Genomic DNA, 27933 nt, shown 5'->3' with positions numbered 1-27933 from the left:
GTCACAGAGAGAGACTGCACTAGGCCGACAGAACTTGGTCTCTTTCAAATCACACTAGTACCCCTGCTACCTTTCAGTCTGCAGGGTGTTTCCAAATCGATGTTGCGACGATACCTGCTACGTCTCCCCGCCACCAACCCGGATCCCCTTTTCTCCCAAGTCATAAAAGCTTCCGGCTTTGTTATTTCAAGGTCATTTTTTCTCCGTGTTACCTGGAAATGACATGCTGCTCTTTCCCGGGTTCCATATTCTCTCTACAACCGGTGTTCTCTGAAGCAATCCTTCTCAACAATTATTCCAGTACCCATTGGTGCCTACAGATTTTGATATAAGCAGTCTGCTAAAATAGCCTCCCGCCAGATCTTCTAATAATGTTGCCTCCGCCCAGTCCCAGTCAACACTATCAGACTCTTTTAAAACAAAGAAGTTTTGTGGGGATTTTTTTTCGGGGGGTGGGGGCAGGAGGGAAGGTAGACAACTTGACCTATTGCTGTCATTTAAAATCAACTCCCTCCACCGAACAGAGAAATGACATTTCCCTGTCTTGCGGCTTCTGATGCATTTAAAGGTTTCCCTTGATGTGTTCTGAAAGTTGCTTCTCATTTCCTGCTAGAGCTCTGCCTGCTTCTCTCTGCTGCTGTTTCTTTGTACTCCTCCTTGGCCCTTTGCCAGCCCCCTGCTATGTGGCAGCATTCCTGATCAAGTCTCAGCTATTCAAGCTGTTCTTTGTTCACCCTGTTGGGTTTCCTCCTACCTTCCCTACCTTCCTAAGACTGGCCTCTCATTGTTGGCTGTAACCGAATTTCATTAAAGCACCCTCAGGACCACTGGGATTCTCCCGTCTTTTTCTATTCAATCTCTGTAAGGGAGCGTTTCCTCAGAAATACCTGAAATCCTCTTTCACAAATTCAACTTTACTAATACTGCTGACATTTAGCCATTGAAGATCCTAAGAAATACTAACATCTTTCACAATTAGACACTCATCTAATTCCTACGTTTGTACCAGTTAATTTCCAACAGGCCAGTCATCCTGTTTGATTTTTCTTCTTTCTTCTCCAGAATGACCACCCGGTTTCTCTAGGAGTTGATTTGGCTCTATAAAGCAGAAGAGGGCAGGGAGATCTCTGACACCGTCCAGATCTATGACTTGCTCAGAGGTCCAGAAAGCCTGTCCACCTCTTCTCTTAAATGAGAGATCGGCATCAAAATTCCTTGAGAGGGTTCCCTTTGCTTTTTCTAAAGTGTTTCTTTGGAAACTACAAACTCTCTGTCTGATGACCTCATTTTATGCCCTCTTAAGTCACCCAAAGAATTGGGTGCAAAGGGTAACACAGTCTTACTTTTCAAGTTCCTACCTATCCTTAAACAGTCCACACGTTGGAGTCTTACGTAAATTACACATGAGACAAGTCAAACAAGGCCTTAAGTCAACAGGAGAGATTCCTTTATCCCTATTTTTCCCTATTTTTTTATATTTCCTACGTTTTAGGCAAACCCATGAAACACTACTTACTGGCTTAGTGCATTTGCCTAAGTGCATTTTCCATTATGATTTCTTTGCTAATGACTGATTCTCCCAACCTGCTCTAGTTCCTTTTGGTAGCCTACTAATAATCAATAATCAAGTAACGGGACTTCCCTGGTGGTCCAGTGGGTAGGACGCTGAGCTCCCAATGCAGGGAGCCTGGGTTTGATACCTGGTTAGGGCACTAGATCCTGCACGCATGCTGCAACTAAGGTCCTTCGTGCTGTGCACAGCCACAAAATAAATAAATAATGAATAAATATTTTTTTAAAAATCAAGTAACTACCCCTTACTAAACGCCTACATTAGGAGAGAGGCACAGTACTAAGCACATTATATGAAATACTTAAATGTCAATAAAGCCAGTAAGATAAGCATTCTTTTCTTTTTTTATTTGGCCGTGCCATGCAGCATGGATCTTAGTTCCCTGACCATGGGCCGAACCCAGGTCCCTGCATTGGGAGCGTGGAGTCTTAACCACTGGACAGCCAGGGAGTCCCAAGATAAGTATTCTTGATCCTAGTTAACAGGTGAGAAGATGAAGGCTCAGAGAAGTTAAATAACGTCTGGTTTACTAAATACAGGAGCGTTCACACTCAACTTCTCACTGATGTGTCCCATCAGAGGCGACAGTGTATCGCTGCCCCCTCAGGCAGTAAAAGGACGAGAGATGTACTTACACCGTAAGACAATTTACCTTTCTCCTTTGGCTCTGGAGCAAGGGGAATACTCTACGGGTTCTTAAACACAGAAGAGATTTTTTTCATTACTTAAGTGTAAAAGAATTCTTATTTTCCTCTGAGTAACAGGTACAAAGGGATAGATAGTATAATACAGTATAAATGTAATATCGTATAAATGTAATATCATATAAATCATAACAATGCTACTAGTGAATTCTATCAAAAAATGCCATTAGTTTTGAAACTTGGAAAGATACATACAGAAGGACGGTGATTTCATATCCCATGTTGCAAATTCAGTTAATAAAACTGGGATCCCAGCTTACGCGGTGATATCTATGGTGACCAGTTCAGTGCATAGAATTGCATGGATCCTAAGACAAGCTATGAATAGAGATGTACATGTGGGTCCCAAAAATAAAGAGATAAAGCTATATATGATTTATGCTGTTCCTAGGACATTTTGTAGATATAAAGAAGAGAAGAGGGCTACAGTCATGGAAATTTGAAAACAACATATCAATGACTAATTTATTCCTAGTAAATAAAAAATAAGGACATTGACATCTCTGTTAATAGAGCTGTTTGACTGCTCAGTGGCCCACTTTGGATCCCAGTCAGAGTCACAAGGTCACACACAAAGATGACTAACATTCCAGAACAGAGTGCACCACGATAGCATGTAGTAGACAGAGCACATTAGGTCCCAGAATCCTGGAACTGAAAAAAATACAATACACAGATGTAAGATTACACTCTCTCCAACTAGAATTTCAATCCTGGCTCTGCCATTTGTTGGCTGTGATCCCAGACAAGTTACATATATCCTCCTTGCCTCTATTTCTTCATCAGTGAAATGGGAATAAAAACAAAGTGTAGGGCTTCCCTGGTGGCGCAGTGGTTGAGAGTCCGCCTGCCGATGCAGGGGACACGGGTTCGTGCCCCGGTCCGGGAAGATCCCACGTGCCGCGGAGCGGCTGGGCCCGTGAGCCGTGGCCGCTGCGCCTGCGCGTCCGGAGCCTGTGCTCCGCAACGGGAGAGGCCACAGTGGTGGGAGGCCCGCGTACTACAAAAAAAAAAAAAAAGTGTATTTGAGAGGTATTAATACATAATAATGTGGAAAGTATGGAGGACTCAATGAACAATTCCCTTAAATTTATACTGAAAGGGGATTTTATACCAGTTAATAAAAGAGCAGAAATAGACTAAAAAAATCACAGAGGTAGACACATTTTGGGAAAGACTGTTGAACATCTCACTTTCTTGATATGTCAAAATTGGGTACCACAGTGATGCTAGCCTGTTGAACTAACATTTCTGAAACATCTGTTACTGGCATCTTACTTTGCCTTGTGAAGGCAACACCCGCGGAAAGGTTTTCTAAAACGCTGACAATACTCAGTCTAGTTCTTACCAAAGGAGACGCGAAACCAATTTAGAAGACTACAACTGGTTTGCACCCTTTCTAATATAAATGCAATGACTTTGCACTTTTCATCTTCCAGAAAATAAAAACCAAACATTTATGCTCTCTTTTGAAAATGCCAAGAAACCAGTATAATCCAATGAAAGGAAGTCTAAAAGTGGTATGCACAAAACATTTCCAATGTGGACAAGGACTTACCACCTTACTCTGTTTAAATTATTAAGCATCATTTATTTACAAACCATCAGCTGTTCCATCACTCTCTTCCCTCCTTACCAACAAAACACCCTTCTACTTCATATGTACCTTTCTTCTATATAAGAATTTTGAGAACCAGTATTAATTCATATAATTGGGAAAGGAACCAAAGCAATTTACATTTTCATTCCTCATTGCAAAATAAGAATGCCACAAACCAAGTTCGTGGATAGCCCAGTTGAGAAAGTGCAAAAGCATGAGTAGGAAAATCCATTTTTGTTTGAGATAATACATGACCGACAAATCAAGAAGCATGACATTTAATAACACAGCACTGTCCACATCTATTTGTTTTGGTAACCATGCCCTTCACACCTTTACATTTGAGAAATGTTAGAGCTCGCTGGTAAAAATGAATTCGATAAGTACAATGCCTGTGTCATAAAGAGCTTTTGTCTGTTTTTCTCAAACTAGGCTATCAAAAATATTTGCATTGCATGAGCTAGACCAAAGTATTCTGCCATCAAAATTTTAAAAATAGCACTCTTTTTAATTCTTAGTGGGGGACGGGGTAGAGGAAGCAAGTAGAATTTTTGTGATTTAAGGTTTTCTCCTATTAGGTGTTAATTTCAAGATCCTGGGGATATGTAAGATGACAGCCTATAGGAAGGAAACTTTACAACTTATAACATCTAAGAGCATGAACCAACAGGTACTCTAGTGATGAAAGAGCTTGATGGAAAAGATAAAGAAGTAAAAACTAGGTATAAAGTAAGGTCCCTTTACTTTCACAGGTATCCAAAGTCTTCATAGTGGTTCTTTCTTCCAGACAGTCCTAGAACTTGCTGAAATAGAAACACTGCTCCCAGCAAGGCCTTAGCAGGGAAGGTCGCAGCCCCTTTAATTGGTATATTTACAACTTAAGATAGTCCCTTTCTGGGGCTCAATGACGAGTTATTCATCATATCATACATGTATGTGAAAAGATTTCAATGTCTAATAACAATAATAATTTCATATATTTTAAAAATTAACACAAATATCTTACAGCCATTAAAAATAAAATGACAAGACATTAGGTAATAAAAACTACTATTTTAAAAATATGCCAAAGAAATAGAAAGACATTTCTGTCTATCTGTAGGACAGGATTTTTTAAAATGCTTTTTGAACTTTTTGAATTCCCATAATGGATGTGATTTACTTAAAAAAAATTATTTCCAGAGGACTAAATATTAATTCTCACCTTTACTTGTGATTTACTCTTCAAATAAGTAAAAATGAAATTTTAAAGAGGGACAGGGGCTCCCCTGGTGGTGCAGTGGTTAACAATCTGCCTGCCAATGCAGGGAACAGGGCACGGGTTCGAGCCCTGGTCCGGGAAGATCCCACATGCCACGGAGCAACTAAGCCCGTGCACCACAACTACTGAGCCGGCACCCTAGAGCCCGCGAGTCACAACTACTGAGCCCGTGTGCCACAACTACTGAAGCCCGTGAGCCTTGAGCCCGTGCTCCACAAGAGAAGCCACTGCAATGAGAAGCCAGCGCACCGCAACGAAGAGTAGCCCCTGCTCGCTGCAACTAGAGAAAGCCCATGTGCAGGAACGAAGACCCAAAGCAGCCAAAAATCAATCAATCAATTAATTAATTAAAATAAAAAATAAAAAGGGACAGATTTTTTTTTTTTTTCTGTGGTACGCGGGCCTCTCCCTGCTGTGGCCTCTCCCGTTGCGGAGCACAGGCTCCGGACGCGCAGGCGCAGCGGCCACGGCTCACGGGTCCAGCCGCTCCGCGGCACGTGGGATCTTCCCGGACCGGGGCACGAACCCGCGTCCCCTGCATCGGCAGGCGGACTCTCAACCACTGAGCCACCAGGGAAGCCCCAGGGACAGCTATTTTTTTAAATCTATTTAAAAATAGCTGAGCTTTAAAAAAGTTACAAACCTCAAACTGAACAAAGGCTGATAAACAACCCCCCCCCCCCACTTTTCTCATTTCTCAAATTGCTAACATAGTCGTTTAAATAAAAACCATGCTCCCTAGTTTTTTCCTGATATGAGAGTTTGGCTATTGGACCTATGGACATCCATCCTCCCCAGCAGCTGCCCCCCAAACAAGCAACTTCGGGACAGTTGGCCACACAGGGCATAGTTCAAACGATGCACAGTCATAACAAATTGAAGGCATAAGGATTAAACCATCGAAAACACTTTCCAACGATTCCCTGACCCACATGGATCTTATCCTTCAACCCCAATCCACTGTCCACTTCACCACACCCAGTTTAGATTCCGTGGTCCAACTTTATGATCAGTTTCTTGCCAGCAATCTTCATCTGCCTTGACCCTCTCTTCTGCCATAGCACCAGCCTGGCAATCAATACAGGTTCAACCCAACTATGTGCCACAGTTACATATATATTTGATGAAGTGAAACCAAAACATGTTAGCTCTTACGAAGATGGTCTATCCTTTAGCTGAGTAGCTCTAAGTACATGGACACCTAGCAATTTTCTGGAAATTACTTAGCTGGAGAATATGCTATTTCATTGACAATGTAACACATAAACGGGACAAGACTACATACAGTCTGAACAAAACTGAAAACAAAAATCTGAGTGTAATTACTTGGCCCAAAGGAGGTTTCTCCTTACAAATTCATCGGACGGGTCATTCAGAGAGAGTGGCTTCTCTCTCAGATGCATGGATGCCATGGTGGGTAAAACCTCTGAGAAGGAGGCAGGATAAGTTCCTGGGGTGGCTGGGAATGGTACCCTCTGTTCATTCTGGGTCTAGGAAAAAGCAACCTTGGTGTTCTCTTAGAAAGCCCCCGAGCAGGCCTGGGATCTGGACCTGCCTGCCCTCCAGGGGATGCCTGGTAGAGAAGCAATCCTGAAAGATGCTAACATACATAGCGTGTATGAAAAGGAGACTAGAGGCTGCAGCGCACAACTTACGAAAGAAAGAGGCAGAAGACCGGTACTACAGTCGAGGAACAAGGGGGGAGAAGGGCATATCCTAGAATCATCCTTATGCCATCTCCTCTGAATTCCAATGTAGGGAATAATGTTCAGGATCAACTCTTTTTGTCATCCAAAGGATGACTAGAATTTTGAGCCAAGTTTTCAATAACACGCACATTCTAACAAGTTATGCAATGGACCCATGAGTAACCTAAAACAGTGTACTGAGGAGGGAGGTGGCAGTAACCCACCCTTGTCACCGACAGACCCACAACTGTAAACCATCAATGCAACCAACTAGAGCGGACAAGTGACTTAACCGGTGCATACTTTCCCACCTGTAAGCTCAAATAATTCTAGAACCCTGGATTTGAAGAACAAGAACCCCAAATCCAGTCCCAGAAAACGTAACTCAAAGAACACAAACCCATACAAGAAAACAGCACGGGACAGAAAGACTACAAAATACTGAAACTGAATTTAGGAGAGAAACTAGCAAATTAACAGATTTCTGCATTTTCTTCATCACCACGCCAAAGTGTACATACATGCCCGTACATGTCCACTCAGATCCACGTGCTGACTGAAACTTCTGCCCCATTACATCATCGTTTTCCTCACTCTGCATCAAGAGCATAATTTTCTCTCATCTTATAGCCAGACCAGACAAATCGGTGCATTATAGGATCAACTGGCTGCTTGTAATTAGTCTTTTCTGAGAGGTATAAGAGGGTCCATCCATACCGTGGTGTAAAATGTAGCCAGTAAGGGGCATGGTGGCTGAGTTGCCATTAACTACCTGGGAGCTTGGTCGAGAAGCCTGTGTTCTCTCCGGGGTCCCATCTGTAAGTTGAAGGGCTGAGTCCAGGATGACCCGCTCTCATTCTTAGATGCTCACCCAGGGACCAAACACACCTTTCTTTCTCATCTCATCTCACTTCCATATACCTCCCCACTAATAATTCCCAGTTTATCCATAACTCCAGGAACTGATGCCAGCGGACAGAGCTGAACTGCCATAGCCTGTCCGAGTTGTCCTCCCTGAAATCAAAGAGCTAAGCTCCAAACCTGAAAAGGAAAAGAAAATCCCAAAGACAAGACTCTACCTTTAGAGAACTTGCAAATCCTGGTCCCACACGCCTGTAATGGGGGGATGTTGAGGGAAGGAAGGACAGTCAGAAAACGGAGCCTCAATTTACTCCTCATTTCCAGCTGACTTTGGCATTGTTCCTTGATACACAGAAACGAGAATTTCTAGGATTATTTCAAGCTGAGATGGTGGCACCTGACCAGCGCCTTGATGATCACCGGCTTATACCTTCCCCAACTCAAGTATCTGGGGTGGGGGTGGGGGTGGGGGGGTCAAGCCATGGTCAATCCAGGAAGGCAAGGCTCTTTCAAGCAGTCTCTGAATAAAAGCAGGTATAAGCATCATTTTGAACACACATGATGATTTTAGGCTTCTGTCCAAGCAATTAGCACAGCAGCAGTACGAGTCTGCAAGACTTGACAAGACCAGCGTACAAACAAGTATCAACATCACCTTTTAAAAAAGTACGGTCTAAGACACAAAGAGTACTGAAGAAGCAGAACTACAAAATAAACAACTAATGAGCCACACCTTGGGACGAAAAATCCAAGAATTCTTCCTAATACACCCACCCTGCGTTCAACCGTTCATCTGTATTTTCTTCTCCATGTTTACATCGGCTCCTCAGCCCAAGATCTAATACTTAACTTTGTAACATGGTATCGTTTATAATAAAACTACTTACAACATTTTATTATTCAAATTATGATTCCTCCTTTGGTTTCTAGAAACATTTTTGTTCATAATTCTAACATTAACTAGGGCACATGAACTCTGGTCCTTTAAGAAGAAATATTACAAACACCTTAAGTCACTCATACAAACACACACACACACACACACACACACACACACACACACACACACACACACACACTCCCCCAAAGAAGACACTGCCATTTGGCAATCTTAATGTCACACGAATTTTTCTTCCAGAGAAAAAGATACAGTCAATACTTTTTTCTTCCCTAGCACAGCTGGTTTTTTAAACGGCATTATAAAGCAGATGGAATGCTAATAACCAAAAGCCAGAGGGCTGATTAGGCTGTTTGCAATCTGCACTGCACAAATAAAGAACTGTTCCAGAAAAGCAAAGGTCACTTAAAATGAATTGTATTCAATAAAGAGCTTCGGTAGGGACGCCAGGGCTAGCTATCATTGATTGCCATAAAATTCTCTGGCAAAGGAGAACTGCAGCCTTGTCAGAGATTTCTCCTGGCACGGAAGGACTGACTCAGTTGAACTCTGGTTCGTCTTATTTGTTGAGCCGCTGCAGCACGCGTGAAGCTCCCTGTGCACGTGTATTAACTGAATGGATTCACATGTCACTCGATTAATCAGATGTTCAGTAAAGTGCTTCTGTGCCAGGACAAGGCCAGGCTCATGAGGAAAACAGAGGTCTGAACCCAGGTTCATGTCCTCACAAATGAAAGAGGGAAGGATCACTTGTAAGGCACGTCACCTCGTCTCTCTCTGAAGCATCTAAACAAGTTGTTTTATTCAGTCACGAATCGCTGGTCCGTAGCGTGGTCTGGTCATTCCGAGCCTCCGTTCTCCCTCTGCTTCACTCCGAGCAGATGTGTGTACACTATTTTCCAGATTCTCACCTGAGCAGCCAGTGAGCTGATGCTTCTTGGAGGCGTGACAGACATCCACCCACCCACTCAGCGTGCTTTGAAGGACAGTAGCTCAGATGTGACCGAAAGACCCTTCTGGCCCACGTGCACTCATTATTCCAAAATGCCTGAAATTCCGCTCACTGGACTAACTCCTTGGCCAAAGCAGGGTCTTCTTTGCAGGGGTCTCCCTGCCCTGTGCGCGGCCATCCTCTCCTTCCGGTGCCTGGCGTCCCCTCCCATCGTGGGGCAGCGTGGGCTTCTCACTGCTGGCTGTACCACTCAGGCCTCGCCACTCCAGAGACGAGCAACGCCTGAGACCAGAATCACTGCACCTTGGCCCCTGCTGCAGACTCACCGAAACTGAATCTCTGTGGTGGAGCCCCCTCCTCTGTCGTTTTTGGTTTTGCTTTTTCAACGATGGTAAAATAAACAGAATATAAAATTACCGTCTTAACCATTTTTAAGTGCATGGTTCGGTGGCATTAAGTACATTCACGTCGCTGTGCAACTATCACCACCAGCCATCTCCAGAGCTCTTTCCGTGTGGCAAAACTGAAACTCTGTACCCAATTAATAATCACTCATCATTCTACTTTCTGCCTCTAAGCATTTCTCTACTCTAGGTACCTCATGAAAGTGGAATCTCATTTGTCCTTTCATGACTGAGTTAGTTCACTTAGCATAATGTCCTGAAGGTTCATCCGTGTTGAAGCATGTAACAGGATTTCCTTACTTTTTAAGGCTGAATAATACTCCATTGTACGTGCAGACCACCTTTTGTGTATCCATTCTTCCACCGGCAGACCCGTGGGTTGCTTCTACCTCTTGGCTGTCATGAATATTCCTCCCACGAACACGGGTGTACAAAAATCTCTTTGAGTCCCAGCTTTCAATTCTATTGAGTACACACCATGAAGTTGACTTGTTGGGTCATACGGTAATTCTGTTTGTAACTTTATTTTTGAGGAACTACCACAGTGTTTTCCTAGCAGCTGCATCATTTATTCTGTAGTTGTTTTTTTTTTTTTTTTTTTTGCGGTACGCGGGCCTCTCACTGCTGTGGCCTCTCCCGTCACGGAGCACAGGCTCCGGATGCACAGGCTCAGCGGCCACGGCTCACGGGCCCAGCCGCTCCGCGGCACGTGGGATCCTCCCGAACCGGGGCACGAACCCGCGTCCCCCGCATCGGCAGGCGGACTCTCAACCGCTGCGCCACCAGGGAAGCCCTATTCTGTGGTTTTTAAGATGTCCCGGGATGTCGGTGATGAGAATGGGAACGTGGAAAACCAGTGCCGGGCCCGTTAGGACCATTTCCATCCTATGAACTCTGAAAACAGCCCAAGTTGGTACTTACAGTTTCATATGGGCCTCCTGAAGATAATAATTCAACCAAAAAGGAAGGAAAAGTGTAAAGCAGGATTAAGAGAATTTAAAATGAACTTTTCCTTTTGAGTTCCACTTCAAAAACAGCACAGCCAGCCTAAGATCTAAATTCTTCATTGTCCACAGCAGACCGAGGAGAAAGTAATCAGCACCAAGCGTACCATTTATACAATTTATATCTGTGATTAGCCATTCTAGGTCTGATTTATGGAGTGGGGGTAGATGGGTACCAATGTATTTTTGCTCTACAGAGCTCTATGTGTGAAGTGTGATTACACATTTCTTTGCATCTTCTGTGGTGTGTAATTAAAATCACACCCTTCTTGGAGACTTGGAACAGGATGCTTTCTGGTCCTTTATTCTTTCCTCAAAATAAAAATAGATGCCAAATAGAGTTTCATATTATATGCAAAATAATCCCACTGGTTCCAGCCACATAACTCTTGGAATCACTACTTTTACCTGAGGAAACAACCAGTGTCAAGATGAGAGTAATTCCAAAAAAATCTGGAGTTTTATATGCTTAATTATATCACCTTTCTGTTGTGTCACATTATTGTATGAGTAATATGGGCTTTAGCTAATGCAAAGAAGAACTTCCCTGAATGTATACTTCACAAAGCTAGATATATGAATTTTCTTGCAGGTAAATTAATTTCAATAAATGCCAAGAAACTTACAGTGCTTTGGCAAAGACTGATGGCTTTTATGCTGGCTTGGGAAAACTACGGCTTTGAATGAAAGCAGGGCCCCAGACCACCCGTTCAGGCCCCTCGCTGGGGTCCTGTCCAAGGCTCACCCAGGTGTTCCTCCCAGATCTACTCACCTGTACGATTCTCACGCCATCCCCAGGGCCTGCCCCAGCCCTGCCCCAGCCCTGCCCGCCCGCCACCTCCTGCTCCAGTGCACGTGGCCTTGGCTTCTATCTGTGGCTTCCTTGTATGGACTTCTGTGAACCTGCTTCACATCTTACCTCCCCAATTCTACTGAATGTTTCACGAAGGAAAGCAAACCTCGAAGTTTTTTTCTGTTACATCCTTATTTTACTGTCTCCTCCTACCTATTCCTGCCCACCCCCTCACCCTGAACACACACACACACACACACACACACACACACACACACACAGCTGAATGCTGGAACTGGACAGAAAAAAAGGAAAAAAAATAAAGGAATAGGAATAGGAAAGCCAGAGAGCATTTTTTTTAAATGGTTGTAAACATCTCTTTTTTTCATCATACAATGAAGACACAGACATGTGAAAAAATGTTGGAAAAGAGAGAAAAAGGTGAAAACACTACCACAGCCCCATCACCCTAACTCCCCAACCGTGTAAGAATCAGAGAATATTTCCTCCTGCCTTCCGTCCTACGCCTGGATTCATTTCTTAGCTGGTATCATACTTCCCTTGCTCTGTTCAGAGTGTATGAATTTTTTCTTGTGTCTCGAGTCTCTCTTTAGACTCTCCTCTCAAAAGCTCCTCTGCTACAGCCTCTTCCTCGCAGGTGTTTTCTGGGGCTCATCTCTGCTCTCCGTGTGAGCTAATCTCACCCCCATGACTACTGCCACACTGGTACCTGCAGCTCCCAAACCGTGCGCGCAGCTGCCCTGACGTCACAGCCAGGGCACGGATGCACTGTGGGATGCGTTAAATTTCGGAGGGAAACACAGCCATATTCAACACTTGTTGAACACTGTGCAAGATACGAGCTTGAGGTAGCTCCCGGTTTCAACACGAGATCACTTACATTCCCTTGGATGATGTCATCTTTGCAAAGTGGGGTCCTGAGAAGTAGTTGTGATAAAAAGCAAGATCTGTACAAAAATCAAGGTGGGGGCTTCCCTGGTGGCGCAGTGGTTGAGAATCCGCCTGCCGATGCAGGAGACACAGGTTCGTGCCCTGGTCCGGGAAGATCCCACATGCCGCGGAGCAACTAAGCCCGTGAGCCATGGCCGCTGGGCCTGCGCGTCCGGAGCCTGTGCTCCGCAACGGGAGAGGCCACAACAGTGAGAGGCCCGCAAAAAAAAAAAAAAAAAAAAAAAAAAAAAAAAAAAAAAAAAATCAAGGTGGAACAAGAAACGGTGTCCCATCTGTTTCCAATGCTTGAGAAGCTGTGCAGTATCCGACGGTACACACATCCCATTTCTAAGTTTTCTCCGGAGAAACAGAACCAGTAGAATGTGTGTGTGTGTGTGTGTGCGTGTGCGTGCGCGCGCCATTGTAAGGGTGAGCAAGTCCCAAGTCTGCAAGGCAGGCCAGCAGGCTAGGGACGTCGTGAAGAGCTGGTGATGCAGCTGAGTCTGAAGACCGTCTGCAGGCAGAATTCCCTCCTCCTCCAGAGATCCTGGCTGTTCTCTTAAGGCCTCAGGAACATTGGATGAGGCCCACCCACATTATGAAGAGTAATCTGCGTTCCTGAAGGTCTTCTGATTCAAACGTTAATCTCATATAAAAATTACCTTCACAGCAGCATCCAGACTGGTGCTTGACCAAATAAACATGGATACTATGGCCAAGCCAAGTTGGCACATAAAATTAACCACCACTTAAGAATGAAAAAGATATATGTATTTCCTTTCAATGTGTACAATTATATTTTCAATCGGCCACTAAATTGTTAGGACATAAATTCTAATTAAGTTGTATGGACTCTACTGCCTAAATGAACAGAGCTGTTAGGTATTTCTTTTGGCCTAGGGGCACTGAGAATATCGTGAACAGGAAAAGCTTAAGAACGCACCTATATGCTTTGTGACCACCTAGAGGGGTGGGATAGGAAGGGTGGGAGGGAGATGCAAGAGGGAGGAGATATAGGGATATGTGTATATGTATAGCTGATTCACTTTGTTATAAAGCAGAAACTAACACACCATTGTAAAGCAATTATACTCCCATAAAGATGTTTAAAAAAAAAAAAAAGAGCACACCTATATATTGATGGCTGCAGTCCAGCCTGTATTCCCCAAATCCAGACATATATATTCTAAAAGTTTGTGAATATACATATGACCTAAATGCACTTCAATACACAGGTAGATTCCAGGGACTTCCCTGGTGGTACGGTGGTTAAGAATCTGCCTGCCAGTTCAGGGAACATGGGTTTGAGCCCTGGTCCGGGAAGATCCCACGTGCCGCGGAGCAACTAAGCCCTTGCACCACGACTACTGAGCCTGCACTCTAGAGCCCACGAGCCACAACTACTGAGCCTGCGTGCCACAACTACGGAAACCTGCGCACCTAGAGCCTGTGCTCCACAACAAGAGAAGCCACCGCAATGAGAAGCCCGCGCACCGCAACGAAGAGTAGCCCCCACTCGCCGCAACTAGAGAAAGCCCGCGCACAGCAATGAAGATCCAACGCAGCCAAAAATAAAATTAATTAATTAATTAATTTAAAAAATATATATATCTATACATGTAGGTTCTAAATTCATGTCAATATACATGTATATTCCAAAGAGGAGAATTTCCACAGTTACCTCACCTCAAATGTTCCTAAACTCAATTTCTCATTTCCTCCACGAAATCTACCGTCAGTCTGACTTCCAACGAAGTATTTTTTAATCTTTACCACTCTTCCTCCCCATTAACCATCCAGTCCACCCGCATCATGGCACTGTCTTGAAGCAGTAAAATACAATGATTTTTACCTATGTCACAAATTATGGCCTTATAATTTTTTAGTCGATAATGTTTATTTTTCACTTCTTCCATATCTTCGTATTTAGAAAAAGCAGTCAAGATAGTTTAGAGACCGTACCCAGCCTGGTGATAAATAAGGATTCTTTCTAAGCGAACTTCTCCTTGATTTAGAAAATAACAACACTCTAAAATATTGCCTCTAGTGAAACATTCTGAAGGCAGAAATTTCATGAAAGTGAATCTTTTTTTTTTTTTGCGGTACGCGGGCCTCTCACTGCTGTGGCCTCTCCCGTTGCGGAGCACAGGCTCCGGACGCACAGGCCCAGCGGCCATGGCTCACGGGCCCAGCCGCTCCGCGGCACGTGGGATCCTCCCGGACCAGGGCACGAACCCGTGTCTCCTGCATCGGCAGGCGGATTCTCAACCACTGCGCCACCAGGGAAGCCCGAAAGTGAATCTTGATATGATGAGGCCAGCCCCACCCAAAGAGCTGAGTCTGTGGGTGGCTTAAAAGACAAGTGTAATATTTGACCTTATAAAGCAAAAACCAAAGGCAGAAAATGCTGAAAAAAAGAAAAAAAACAAAACCAAAACATTCATTTTTATCTGTTTTCCCCCCGAGAGCATAAGCATCTTTGAGTGAAAGACAGTGAACTATCACCGTACAAAAAACTTTGATTGAAAACTCTCTTTTTCACTTATTTCTCACAATTAAAGCTGGAAACCACTAGAAGTTATTTCCTCTATTATTTCATTTTTGTTGGCAATATCTGCTCTATTGAATAGAGATGTGTTCCATGATGCATAATAATATTTATGGAACTGCACTCCTGAGATACCAAGGCAATGTGATTTTTCCCTCTCAAGGAGGGGAACTTGTTATTCATTGAGGGCAGTAGGTTTGCCATTTAAAAGAAGCCAACCCATACCATTTGCAGCAACATGGATGGACCTAGAGATTATCATCCTGAGTGAAGTTAAGTCAGACAGAGAAAGACAAATATCATATGATAACCCTTATATGTGGAATCTAAAAAAAGGGTACAAATGAACTTATCTATAGACCAGAAATAGAGTTACAGATGTAGAAAACAAACTTATGATTACCAAGGGGTAAGGGGGCGGGGGGGAGGGATTAACTGGGAGATTGGGATTGACATATACACACTACTATATATAAAACAGGTAACTAATAAGGACCTACTGTGTACCACAGTACTCTGGAATGACCTATGTGGGAAAAGAATCTAAAAAAGTGTGGATATATGTACATGTATAACTGATTCACTTCGCTGCGCACTTGAAACTAACACAACACTGTAAATCAGCTATACTCCAATAAAAATTTTTAAAAATAAATAAATAAAATAAAAGAAGCTAACCCATTCAGATGGGGCTTCTGGCTCCAGCTGAGTGAATGCTGCTTATCGCCAGCCCTCAAGATACGTAAAGAAGTAGGCAGCCCTGTAAAAAATTCAGTTTTCTAGTGAAAACAAACATCAAAAGGCTAAAAATAAACGATAACTCAGAGAAAGTCCATAAAATATTTGATTAATGCTAAAAACCAGGAAGTATTACAGTTTGAATGTATTTATCTAATAGAGAAACAAGTTCGCACTATGAGATTTACAATGAAGGCAGCAAGAAATAAACAAACTCAAAACTGGGACTTTGGGGATGAGCAAGAAATATGATGTAAAAACACATCTGACAAAAGAACGGCACAGTGAAACGTATTTATGTTTCTCTGTGAAAGTACTTTCTTGGTTTACTCTCCTTGGCCAATGTACACATTTTTGGACAATGAACTAGGGGAAAACCTATAGTCTGACTTGTATATTACAGTATTTTTTCATATACGAATTTCTCCACCCAGTCGACATTTATAATAATTTATAATTCCAGCATTTTCTAGACTACACAATCTCACCAGCCCCCCAGACAGAGTAAACATAACCTGATTTTTCCAACACTATTGCTAAAAATAAAAGGACCACACAGTCAGTATCTCTCACATAAGAACCATTGGGACAGGCAGTTTTCTTTAAATTCATTTCATTCAAAGCCTTTGGAAAATTAGCAATTCCCCATGGAAGACCACAAAATACTGAAGCGAGAAGGGATATATGCGGGCATCTAGTCACTGGCTTGGAAAGATATTATTTTTTAAAAAATTTACAGTGTTGTGTTAGTTTCAGGTGTACAGCAAAGTGATTCAGTTATACATATGTATACATACATATATATATATTTCAGATTCTTTTCCATTATAGGTTATTACAAGGTATTGAATATAGTTCCCTGTGCTATATAGTAGGTCCTTGTTGTTTATCTATTTTATATATCATAGTGTGTCTATGTTAATCCCAAACTCCTAATTTATCACCCCCCTCCTTCCCTCTTTGGTAACTGTAAGTTTGTTTTCAATACCTGTGAGTCTTACAAAACAGAAATAGACTCACAGATCTATCATTGTATCATTGTTTTAGATTCCACATACAAGTGATATCATATGATATTTGTCTTTCTCTGATTTACTTCACTTACTATGATAATCTCTAGGTCCATTCATGCTGCTGAAAATGTACTATATTATAAGAATCTGAGCTGGGAAGCTTTCCTCTTGGTAGGTAAAAGTGATGACATTTTGGCTGAAGAGGGGGGTGGGGTCGGGGGCTTCCCTGTCCTCTCAGGCTGCCCCCCGCCCCAGTCTGCAAGAACAAAGAGCCATTGAAGGGGAATGAGATGCATTCTGAAGCCATTTTGGTGGTCTTTTCTAGAAGGAGAGCGTCAAGAGTTGATGGGGTCAGCTAGGCATGGACACAGGGTATTTGGGGAACAAGTCCACTCTGTACTGTAAAGTAAGTTCAAGAACATTCAGAATTTCAACCGCTTAGCATTGTGAAGTGTAATGTTGAAGTTTATGGTCAAATCCATTACCTCACACAGGGTGACAACTCACCCTGGTCTGCCCAGGACTTCCCCAGTATGAAAAGTGGAAGTCCCATGTCCCGGGAACCCCCTCTCTGCTGGCAAAGGGGGACAGGGCGGTCAGATACTCTACCGTCCACATAATACTATAAAATCGTTCCTGCTAGCAGCTGACCTCACTTTGAAGTGCCTCCATCCACAGCCATCCAGCAACCGATGAAGAGCCCAGATTGAGGGATACCTGTTGGAGTAGACGCATTACCTAAAGCAGATGAAGGAAACCTGGTATTTCCTACATCCTCAGGATGTGTACTGAACATATGAAAAGCACGAGCTGAAGATGTTCTAGACTGGGCTCCACCTCATCTTTAGGTAGAAAAGGATACCCCAAGTGTTTAAAGAAAGCATTTTCAGTTTAGTAGATAACTGTCTTCTTTACTGTCATCATTACATCAGATCTCTTTTAGATAAACTCCTTTTATCCACTATTAGACAATATCACGATAAACTTTGCAGTTACCGTTTAAATGATCAAAAGTTAAAATCATCGCAAATAACAAAATGTGTTTAGTATAATCTGATACTGTTTCACTGTTCATGTTTTTAAAATACTTAACTCCCATTCTGGCAACAGACAAAATGACAATTGTTTCCATCAGTGGCTATCTCACTTGAAAACATGTTAAGACTCGGAGCCCAGGGGCAGGAGACCCAGCTGATGTGCTGAGTCAAGGCAGGATGCGAATAAATCTGCACCACCCCCCCCCCCGTGAAAACAGAGAAGTGCTGTTTCCAGGATTCACCAAAGCTTCACCTCTTCCTTTCAAATAGTCTCCAACACCCAGGATCACTCTCTAGAAACGAGGTGGAAAAACATGCCGTTTGCCCTGTGTTCTCTGTGTTCTCTCTCCTCTAACTGCAGGATTTCCTCTTTTGAAGCAGAAGATCTGACGAAGACAGAGAAGAATTCCTGTCTGTCCTGGTAATCCTGGGACACTTGGGCTCGTTTTCACCTTTGAAAACACCCACTCTCTGCCTCAGATTTGGTTCTCCCTTTCTTTAAGACAGCAGCACTGATTTTCTGCAGTTATCTTTAACATCAATAGCTGAGGCAACTGCTCCTGACTGCTTTGTACCACCTTCTCCCCTTCGTAAGGATCCTGTCCGTTGCATCCCTCGCCGCACCTTTAATCTTTTCCACACCCCTTCCCTTCTCTGCATTAGCCTTTCAGAGACGGTTCTGGGTATTGCTGGGTCCCACGGAAGACCCTCAGTGCTAGAGATGGTCAACATTAAGGCTAGATGAAGAGCCACCCCAAAGCCACACGTGGGTTCCTGGGTAAACAATGGGCTTGTTTGGTAGATAGCCGACGTGATCAAATAACACATCTGAACCTCCATCAACAACCAAGGGAGCTAAGTGGGACTGTAAGCAGGGCTCCTTCCACACACAAACTGTGCTTGCAGCACCTGTGAAAGTGCCTCCCTGGACAGATGACACGACTTTGCCGAGCTAAGGGGTTATTCCTCCGTAAACGGGTCCTCAGCTGCTCCTTAACTGCCCCTCCCCGTGCGTCTCCACCCTGTTATCAAGGTGCTTGCATTTCAGGCAGAAACGTTAGCACAGATTAATGGGGCTCGTCCTCTGCAGAGCCATGCAGTGGGTTCCCTTCATTTTATAACATGTAAACAGAACTAGAGGAGGAGTTGCAGAAGGCTTAACAAGGCAATAAGGATTTATTTTCTAAGTGAAAGTATGGAACAATAGGTGTTTTTGAAGCTCCCTTGCTGAGGATTGTCTTTCAGACGCGAATAAGGTTGGCCCCATCGCTCCCAAGGACGCCCACCAAAACCATCACAGCAGTTCCGTAAACCGACACTCAGCTCCAATATCATGGCCTATAACCTTTAGCCGGAGGGCAATTCCAGGCTGGGCATTGTCATCTGATGAGAAAACCCCCAACCAAAGAATCCTCTCTCACAAGGCTGTTTCACCAGGTTTCTACAAAATAGTCAAAGTAAACACACTTCCGCAGGTGGTACCCAAAGAAGCAAAACAATCATTCTCTAAAACTTACCCCCCTCTGGAGAAGGGCACCTGACACATCAAAACACACCAGAGATTCCTATCGACTCCGTACTGCAAAGTTCCATTTGGCTCTAAACCCAGGCAGCTTTAGCAACACAACCCACTGATATTTCTACTTCCTTTCCTCGTAATTGGACTGTTGGGGAGCCTCACACTCAGCATGAATGGGCTCTTCTGAACACGGCCACACTGCCGACTGTAACAAGAGCGTTTAATCACCAGGCTACTCTTCCCCCGGCTGCCAGCGAGAGCATTCCATCCTGCGCTAACATCAGTGCTTGCCAGCTTCACTCGCAGCTCTCCTGAGAACCAGGGCGCCCGGCACTGTCCTCAGAGAAACGTTTAGAAGTCGACCCTCCCAGGTTCCCTGCAAATCAACCGCAAAACTGCAAAATATGTCCCAGTTTCCTGTAGATCTCCATCAAGAGGTTCATCGGAGGAGGTGACGGAGGGAAGGAGAACATCGGTGGTGCTAAATTTCCCTTCACGTGTTATTAAACCAAGTTCCTCTTACCAGTTTCCACACCTGGCATATTCTTAAATGCTGGTTTTCGGAAAACCTATGCCTTAGGGTTCCACTTTAACCTTCCCACAGCAGAAAACATATTCAGCCTTCCAGGCGCTTCTAGTTATATCCATTTTTCCTGAAATGACTTGTGGATTGGCCCCCATTAGCTGGAATCTTCTTGCTTTTGTGCCGAAAGCCTCCGTGCGGGAGCAGGCATCCAGGGCGTAAGTCTCCCTCCTTTGGAGGAAAAGCCTTGGCCCTGTTAAGGAGGCCCAGGTTCCACAAATAAACTGTTGACATCATCTGCTCCCTCTTGTGTCACCTTAGATATCCAGAGAATCCAACACCAGCCCAGGCAGGAACATAAAATTCCGCTGCAAGATCCCACTTTGCAGGGCACAGAGGCTGCTTATCAGTGGGCCATAGGGTCAGTGACTCTAAAAAAAGCTGCTGTGTTTCTGCCCTCTTCCTCCTGTCTCTGCCGCTGAACAAAGATCAGGAGTCATCTGTCAAGTCCGTCACTTTTCTTGTCTATAAAAAGCCCCTACCCATTCCAACTGCATTTCTTTTTCACCTTTAGGAAGTAAAAAAGGAGACATTTTCATTTTCTGGAGGAGCCTTGTTTTTCCCAGATGACAGAAAAGACACAAATGATTTTTAACACCCTGACTCCAGAGGAATATGTGTCTCTTAGTGAGATATAAGGAACCCTAACTCAAACTGAGAGGCCACCGCTGCAGTACCTCCCTGCACGGGATCACTTATCGGGGTTTGTAGGTGATTCTTTCAGGTAGAAATAGTTACACACAGCTGCAACCATGGGCTAAGAAATGTAACATAATTGGCGTCACTGATTCACTCAGAAAACAGCTCTGTACTGGTCCCGCGGTCTTTTTTTCTCATCACCGTCTCCCAAGCAAATGTCAAAGAAGATTACAGTGGGTACCTACAAAATTACTGATACCTTCAGCCAATATTGACTACTTGACTCCTGTGTACAAGGCAAGGTGTGACGCCCGGACACATGTTCACTGCCTTCAAGAGGCTTAGACAACAGGAGAGTAGCTGGCCAGAGAAAGCTTCCTTCCTCACCTCTGCAAACATAAATCAGTCTCACTCATTCTCCCAATGGTCACAGGGCACAGGCTACGACCTAACGCATATCTGGATCCTGGGGCTGCGTTACACATGCAAAGCACAAAGCTCTGAATTTGGGGTCACTATGGATCCCCCCAGAGAGCCTGGGGTCCCCTATTATGATCGCTGGCATTATGGGAAACAGTAGCTTTTGACTTAAGGAGACCCCCTTCTCAAACTTTATGTATTTAAATGACTAGTAATTGACATTTGAATATTTGACAATATTCAATTATCCATGTCTTATGAAAGTTTTGGAGGAACCTTTGAATGAGGTCTCTGAACTCAGTAGAACCCCACTGGGTTCAACTGGTCTGCTTGAAAACAGAAACGAGAGAGGAGGATGTCTAATTTGTGGTTTTAAACCGTGGGATGTGTGACGGTTAATTTTACGTGTCAATATGACTGGGTCACAAGGTGCCCGGATATCTGGTTAAACATTATTCTGGGTGTGTCTGCGAGGGTGTTTTCTGGGTGAGATTAACATCTGAATGGGTAGACTGAGTAAAGCCTCAACCAATCAGTTGAAGACATGAATAGAACAAAAAGGTTGATCTCTCACACACAAGAGTAAGTGGGAACTCTTCCTACCTTTCTGCCTAAGCTGGGACAGCAGTTTTTCCAGCCTGAGGACTTGAGCTGAAACATCAGCCTTTCCTGGGTCTTACACCTACCCCTTTCAGACTGGAACTTCTACCATTGTCTCTCCCGGGTCTCCAGCTTACTAACTCTAGATCTTGGGACATCTTAGCCTCCATAACTGAGTGAACCAATTCCTTATAATAAATTTCTGTGTGTGTGTGTGTGTGTGTGTGTGTGTGTGTGTGTGTGTGTGTGTGTGTGTGTGTATCCTGTTGGTTCATTCCTCTGGAGAGGAATGACTAATATAGGATACATAACTTTTATTTCCTAAAAAAAAGGAAAAGTTTTCATCTAGACTAGGCAAGAAAATGACAACCTCGAGGTTGACCATGAGTCGGCTTTGCAATCTTCAGCTCGTCCTTGTCTGTGCTAACCTGCCCGACTAGAGTCACTCTCATCTTTTATTACCCGGTGGCCTTAGGCATATTACTCTGAAAGCTTCAGTTTCCTCATCTGCAAAATGCAGATAGCGGTGCATACTCACTGGGATGCTGTAAGGATTAAATGAGCTACACACATAGAGAGTTCAGAGCAGTGCCTGGTACATGGTAAAAGCAAAACAAATGCTCATGGCTGGTATTCTTGTTACGTATAGTATTTGAACAGCCATTTATTTGGTGGGTTAATAAGACATTTCCAGAAAGACTTTTCCTTGTTCATATCCAATTTAGAAGAACCTGGAGAGCCAAGAAAAAAAAACTGGGCAATAATGATGCCAGATTTTAGGAGCCAATAGCACCAACAAATGTAAAAGTAATTAGGAGCTCTCTGCCATAATTTTCCTTTGGGAAAGCAGTTCCCTAAAAAAGACGAATTATTCACATCTTACAAGCGCAAACAACAATTTGTCTGCCACTGGTTGTAAGGATTAAGGAGACCAGGCTGCATCCTAAGAAGCCCCTGTATGTGGGTACCAGTGTGGTACAGAGAAATGCAGTCCATCAGTGTGGAAATAAGCAGCCACAGAGGAGGCAGCCTGTGCTAGGTGCCCAGAGGATGGTTTACCTGCATTATCGGCTTTAATTCTCTTATTTCGGGAAGTGGACATTATCCTGATCCTGTAGATGAGGAAACGGGAGCCTAGAGCTTACTTAATTCGACTTAGGATCACACAGAAAATGGTAGCCATGATTCAAACCCAGGTCAGCCGGACTCAAGTCTATGCCGATTTTATGAATTTCTACCAGTGTTGGCCACAGTGGGTTCCGGATGTAAGGAGGTGTAAGGCAGAGAATTCCACAGCCAGATATGTTGGGAGAAAGGCTGACTTAAATTAAAGGTTAAGCAGGCTGTCTTCACTGCAGCTCTTTTCGGAGACTTCAGTACGCAAACCTACACCGTGGAGCGCACAGTGTGCTACAGTGTGCGGTATCTGTCACGCCAATGAAGCCTCTGTGTGTGTGCGTGCGAGATGCTCTACCGTTCCATGCAGTAGAGCTGGGTAACCCCACAGCCATACCATCTTGCTTGCACCGTGGCATCCAGGGCAAACGCTTTCGTCCTATAACACCAGGATTTGTTTCCCTCACTAATATCTTCGCTGCTTTTTCACACCATTGCTATTCATTCATTTATAAAGCATGTTATGCTAGACATTACGCCTAGGACAAAGAAAATAAATGAGCCCTGGATATCAGCTGACATGTATCAGACACAACCAAGAACTTACTTTAGAATCCTGTTTCTGAGAGAGAAGGGCGGGGAGGATAAAAGAAGTAATTGGACGGATAAGCACAGGTCTTTCTGGCTGGATTCGACACCTCTGTCCCTCTCAAAAAACAACAGACAAAGCTCAGGGCCCAGGTTTGAATTACACCGTAAGAAAGTTGATGACCCATCCTGTTCTCCATTCAGTAGACCTCACACCTCATTCTCAAAGCGCAGGGGGAGTCGCTTGTGATTTTGAACTTGGCCTGCGTCCAGCTGTCCAGACCACCCCATGACTGCTTCACTGCAATCAATTATACTAGGTCCACAATTCCTTTGATTCCCTTCCAATCCAAATTCCTCCTTTCTGGGGTGACTCTCGACTGGCGCACGGAATCTGGAATGGCATTTCCATACGAGGCCCTATACATTCCTTTTCCAGGTTCCATTCTGAAACACATGTGCTATCAGTTAGCACAGGAGGCTGAGAAGGGACACGGCTGAGGAAATGATGGAGAGGAAGAGCCAGGGGGTCACAAGGAAGGCTCCATACATTGCCTAGCAATAAAGGACATAGTCCCCAAACCACAGTTTTTGACATGTCCTCACAGATAAGATACATTGGTTTATTGTATCCAATTATCTTGGGCTATAGTTTTCTCTTACAATTTTAAATGTCAACGGTCAGTTAAATATGGCTGCTGAAATCAAGAGGAACTTTCTAGGGCTCACGCCAGAGAAACCTACGGACCAGCAACCTAGGACTCCCGAGACTTAACCATCCTTTGTTCCCCGCAATAAAAAGCCACCCAGCAGTTACTTTAGCAGGTCCATGGGAGGCTTTTCTCCACGGCGAGTGAGGCGGCCTTCCTGCTCTAGCGTGCTGGGTGCAGACGGACACGATTCTACCCCAACGGGGAGGAAGGAGAGACAGAGGGCTTCGGGTCGGGCAGTGTCTACACGAAGGCGGCCCCTCACAGCGTCAGCTCTCTTCCAGGTGTGACGGTGGGAAGCTTGACACAGAAATAACCCCACCAGCGGCCACATCTTCCAGGGATTAATCACACCCACCATCCATCCCTCCGAGCTCACGAAGGCTTTAGAACATAAGAACTCTTGAGAAGGAGTCTGCCCTGGAGCTCATGGAAAAGAAGGAATTAGACTCACGAGTCAACGACAGTTTCAAAAAGGAGACTTGTGAAGAACTGCAGAATCTAAAAGATGATCCGATATTGTGCAGGAAATACATCTATTATCAGAACAGAGGACCGGAAAGAAGCTTCTGTGATGGGGTAATAAGATAAAGTAAGACTTTCAAGAGAATCACGGACAGGAAAGTTGTTGCCCCATAATTATACAGCTTAGGCTCTAAAAAGTGGGGACGTGACAGAAATCAAAGTTTAAACCTCTAGGTTATCGAGTGTCTGGCAGGGGGGAGCCGTCAATCTCCCCCTGAAGGAATGAGCAGTCGACACGAGGGTGTAAAATGCAAAGGTTCAACAGGAGAGGACCCTCAAAATGCACAACAAGAGGAGAATAGATGGCTAGATATTAAGACAGTTAAAGCGGCGAGACCAGAAATGCCACATTCCAAACTGTGGAAGACGAGATGTCCCTTTGCAGGACCCAACAGAGAACAGGAAGTGAAAGGGGACACCTGGCTCCAGGGCTACTGACCAAAGCGAAGTTATTTTTATCACTTGGAAGATGCTGCTGCTGAAAGCAATGTTTCCCAGGCACGTATGTGACACGCGTCCAGCCTGCCCTGAAGCACGCTACGGCTTCGGAGAATCACTCCTGCTAAAGGCCGACTCTACCTGCAAGTCACTAAGACACGTCAGTGCCCAGAGAGGCAGCTTCAAATACCACGCCATGGAGCTTTGGAGAGAATTCACGTACATACACGCTTATTATTCTTCCATCATATCTTTCGGGAATCTCCACTGCTGTTAAGGGGACGCTGTTTGGTTTTCTATTGTGGCACTTAGGCTGGGAGCAAAATGATTCTCTACTTCAACTCCTTAAGATTCCAGAAGGCTCGTGTACCACTGAGGGTTGCACAATATCAAAAATGGAACAGCCATGCCCGAAGTTGCAAATTACCGGTGCTCTGGGGAAGCTGGATCACGTATTGATCCTCTATGAAGACTGAACTTCCAGGTCAGTGGTGGTGGGTCTTCAGAGTAGAAAGCGCACATTATTAAGCTGCTGACAATGACACCACCTAGCCCTGCCTGAAAGGTGATCAAATAAGTAGCTTCTATTCTTTAAATAATAATAATAATAATAATAATAATAAGGTACTATTTTCCTGGAACAAGTACCAGTAGGTTCGCCAGAAAATCTTAATAAGAGGTTATATCAACCAGAATTGGGGGATAACTTTTTTTAAGTTCATTGCTATGATAAGAGACTCTCCTCGCTTTATTTCCTTTTTTGGAGTGATCTCTTTCTTTCCTATCTAGATGTTGAAGACTTCTAAACATGTCCCAAACATGCCCGTCCAAGCCAAAGTCTCAGCTGAGTCCCAGAGCTATATCGCCAGCTGCCTAACGGATGCTCCATGGGCTCCACAAAGAGAACACATGTCCAGGCAGAATTATGGCACCTGGTCAACCTCCCCGTAACCTCACCTGCTCCTTGTCCTGGAATGACATCACCATTCACCCAAGTAGATGTTGTAATCATCCTACCTGTAAGATGTCTCTCTAATGTGGCGTTCTCCACCCCATCACAAGTACTTCTACTTTCACTTGTTTAATTTTACTTTATAAAGACTGATATATTATTGACTGCATGCCAGTCACTGGTCTAAGAAGTTTACAAGGCCTTCATCATCTTTTGCCTTCATCACCAGAACCTCTTACCTGTCTCCCTCACCCGTCTGCTCTTCCTATGGCAGTCAAAGCAGCTTTGCCTACAATACAAATCTCATCACAGTACTTCCAGACTCGAAGCGTCTGAAGCTCCTCGTTTTCTATACTCCTTAGCATAGCCCATAATGACCTTTAAAAAAAAAAAAAAGTATTTGTTTATTTACTTAGTTATTTTTGGCTACATTGGGTCTTCATTGCTGCACGCGGGCTTTCTCTAGTTGCGGCGAGCGGGGTCTACTCTTCGTTGCGGTGCGCGGGCTTCTCATTGCGGTGGCTTCTCTTGTTGCGGAGCACGGGCTCTAGGCGCGCGGCCTTCAGTAGTTGCGGCGCGCGGGCTCAGTAGTTGTGGCTCGCGGGCTCTAGAGCGCAGGCTCAGTAGTTGTGGCGTACGGGCTTACGTGCTCCGCGGCATGTGGGATCTTCCCGGACCAAGGATCGAACCCGTGTCCCCTGCGTTGGCAGGCGACTCTTAACCACTGCGCCACAAGGGAAGTTCCCGTAGTGACCTTTATTACCTTCTCATCACGTGTTCTTCACTCTCTTCACACTCCCTATGAAGCTTATGTTGCAACCACAACGAACTAGGCACCTGCCCTCACCTTGCTTTTCCCTCTGCCTGTGAGGACTTTCTCTACCTGGAATCCCCACCGTCCTGCAAGTTCCAACCAGGGATCAGGAAGTTTACCCAGAGAAGCATTTCTAAGCCTGGAGAACCCCAAGGGCAAATGAAAAAACCCCAAGTAGACCTAAAACCAAACCCCAAGTGAAAACAAAACAGTTCAGAATGGATGATAGTTGCCTGACTTTCTTAACCACATAGTCAGGCCCCAAAAATAAAAAACGAGAACCTAATATAAAATTGCAAATGATGAAGCAATGACAAACTGGAAACTTTTTCCATGCAAAAAGGAAACGTGGAGGAATTACACAGCTGTAGTCACAGAAGCAGCTGTTGAGTTAGCCAACTTGGAGAAGACAGGCGTGGAAATCAGAGATTGATGATTTATGCTAATTTACTTATATTTGGTCTGAGTACTCTCCGTTTTGTACTTCTAAACCTCTTGTCAGCATCATTTCTGGTTCTACCCGTTTCCAGCAAGTTTCATACAGCAATTTTTTTCAACTGTCTCTTCTCTGCTTTTACAGATTATGATGAAGAGGAATAGGAAAATGCAAGTGAAACCACAGGCCACTTTCAGAAACTCCCACGTATGCAAATCTGAATTCCATGAACTCAAACACAAGTGTCAGGGGTCCTGTAAGCGAGAACTTCTGCAAATTAACTGGAGAACACAAAGATGACCAAGACATGACCTTGAATTCAAGGACTCACAGTTTTGGAAGAAAGACTCGCAGCCAACAGCCTGGGATGTTCGACCATCTGTCTGACCCCCAACTTGAGTGTGTCCTTCAAACTCCATCCTCCTCAGACCTGCCCCGTGCCAGTCAATGAAAACATGAATCTTCCAGCTGCTAAAACCAACACCTTGTCTGTGATTACTCTTGACTTCCCTCTTCTTCTCATGGGCCTCCACAGTCTGACCAGTGGCAAATCCCATCACCTCTAAGA

General features: G+C 44.2%; 1 protein-coding gene across 39 annotated transcripts in view; it reads right to left on the bottom strand.

The window, feature by feature from the left end:
* KIAA1217 (KIAA1217 ortholog) overlaps window positions 1-27933 on the bottom strand; it is a 769974-nt gene that overhangs the window by 219752 nt on the left and 522289 nt on the right. The window contains exon 1 of one of the 39 annotated variants that reach the window (XM_067030416.1): window positions 20068-20282. The exons of 37 other annotated variants lie outside the window; for them this stretch is intronic. Coding sequence is in view for 1 of the 2 variants with exons in the window: in XM_067030415.1 (XP_066886516.1) it covers window positions 17598-17606 (9 nt within the window). In the remaining variant the exon portion in view is untranslated. Of the gene's footprint in view, window positions 1-17597; window positions 17683-20067; window positions 20283-27933 lie in introns of those variants that run through there. One more of the 39 variants, XM_067030415.1, reaches the window with a different exon arrangement.

This window comes from Kogia breviceps, chromosome 3 (assembly GCF_026419965.1).
Source record: "Kogia breviceps isolate mKogBre1 chromosome 3, mKogBre1 haplotype 1, whole genome shotgun sequence".
In the NCBI taxonomy this organism is placed as follows: domain Eukaryota; kingdom Metazoa; phylum Chordata; class Mammalia; order Artiodactyla; family Physeteridae; genus Kogia; species Kogia breviceps.
This window is presented reverse-complemented; position numbering and strand designations above follow the sequence as displayed.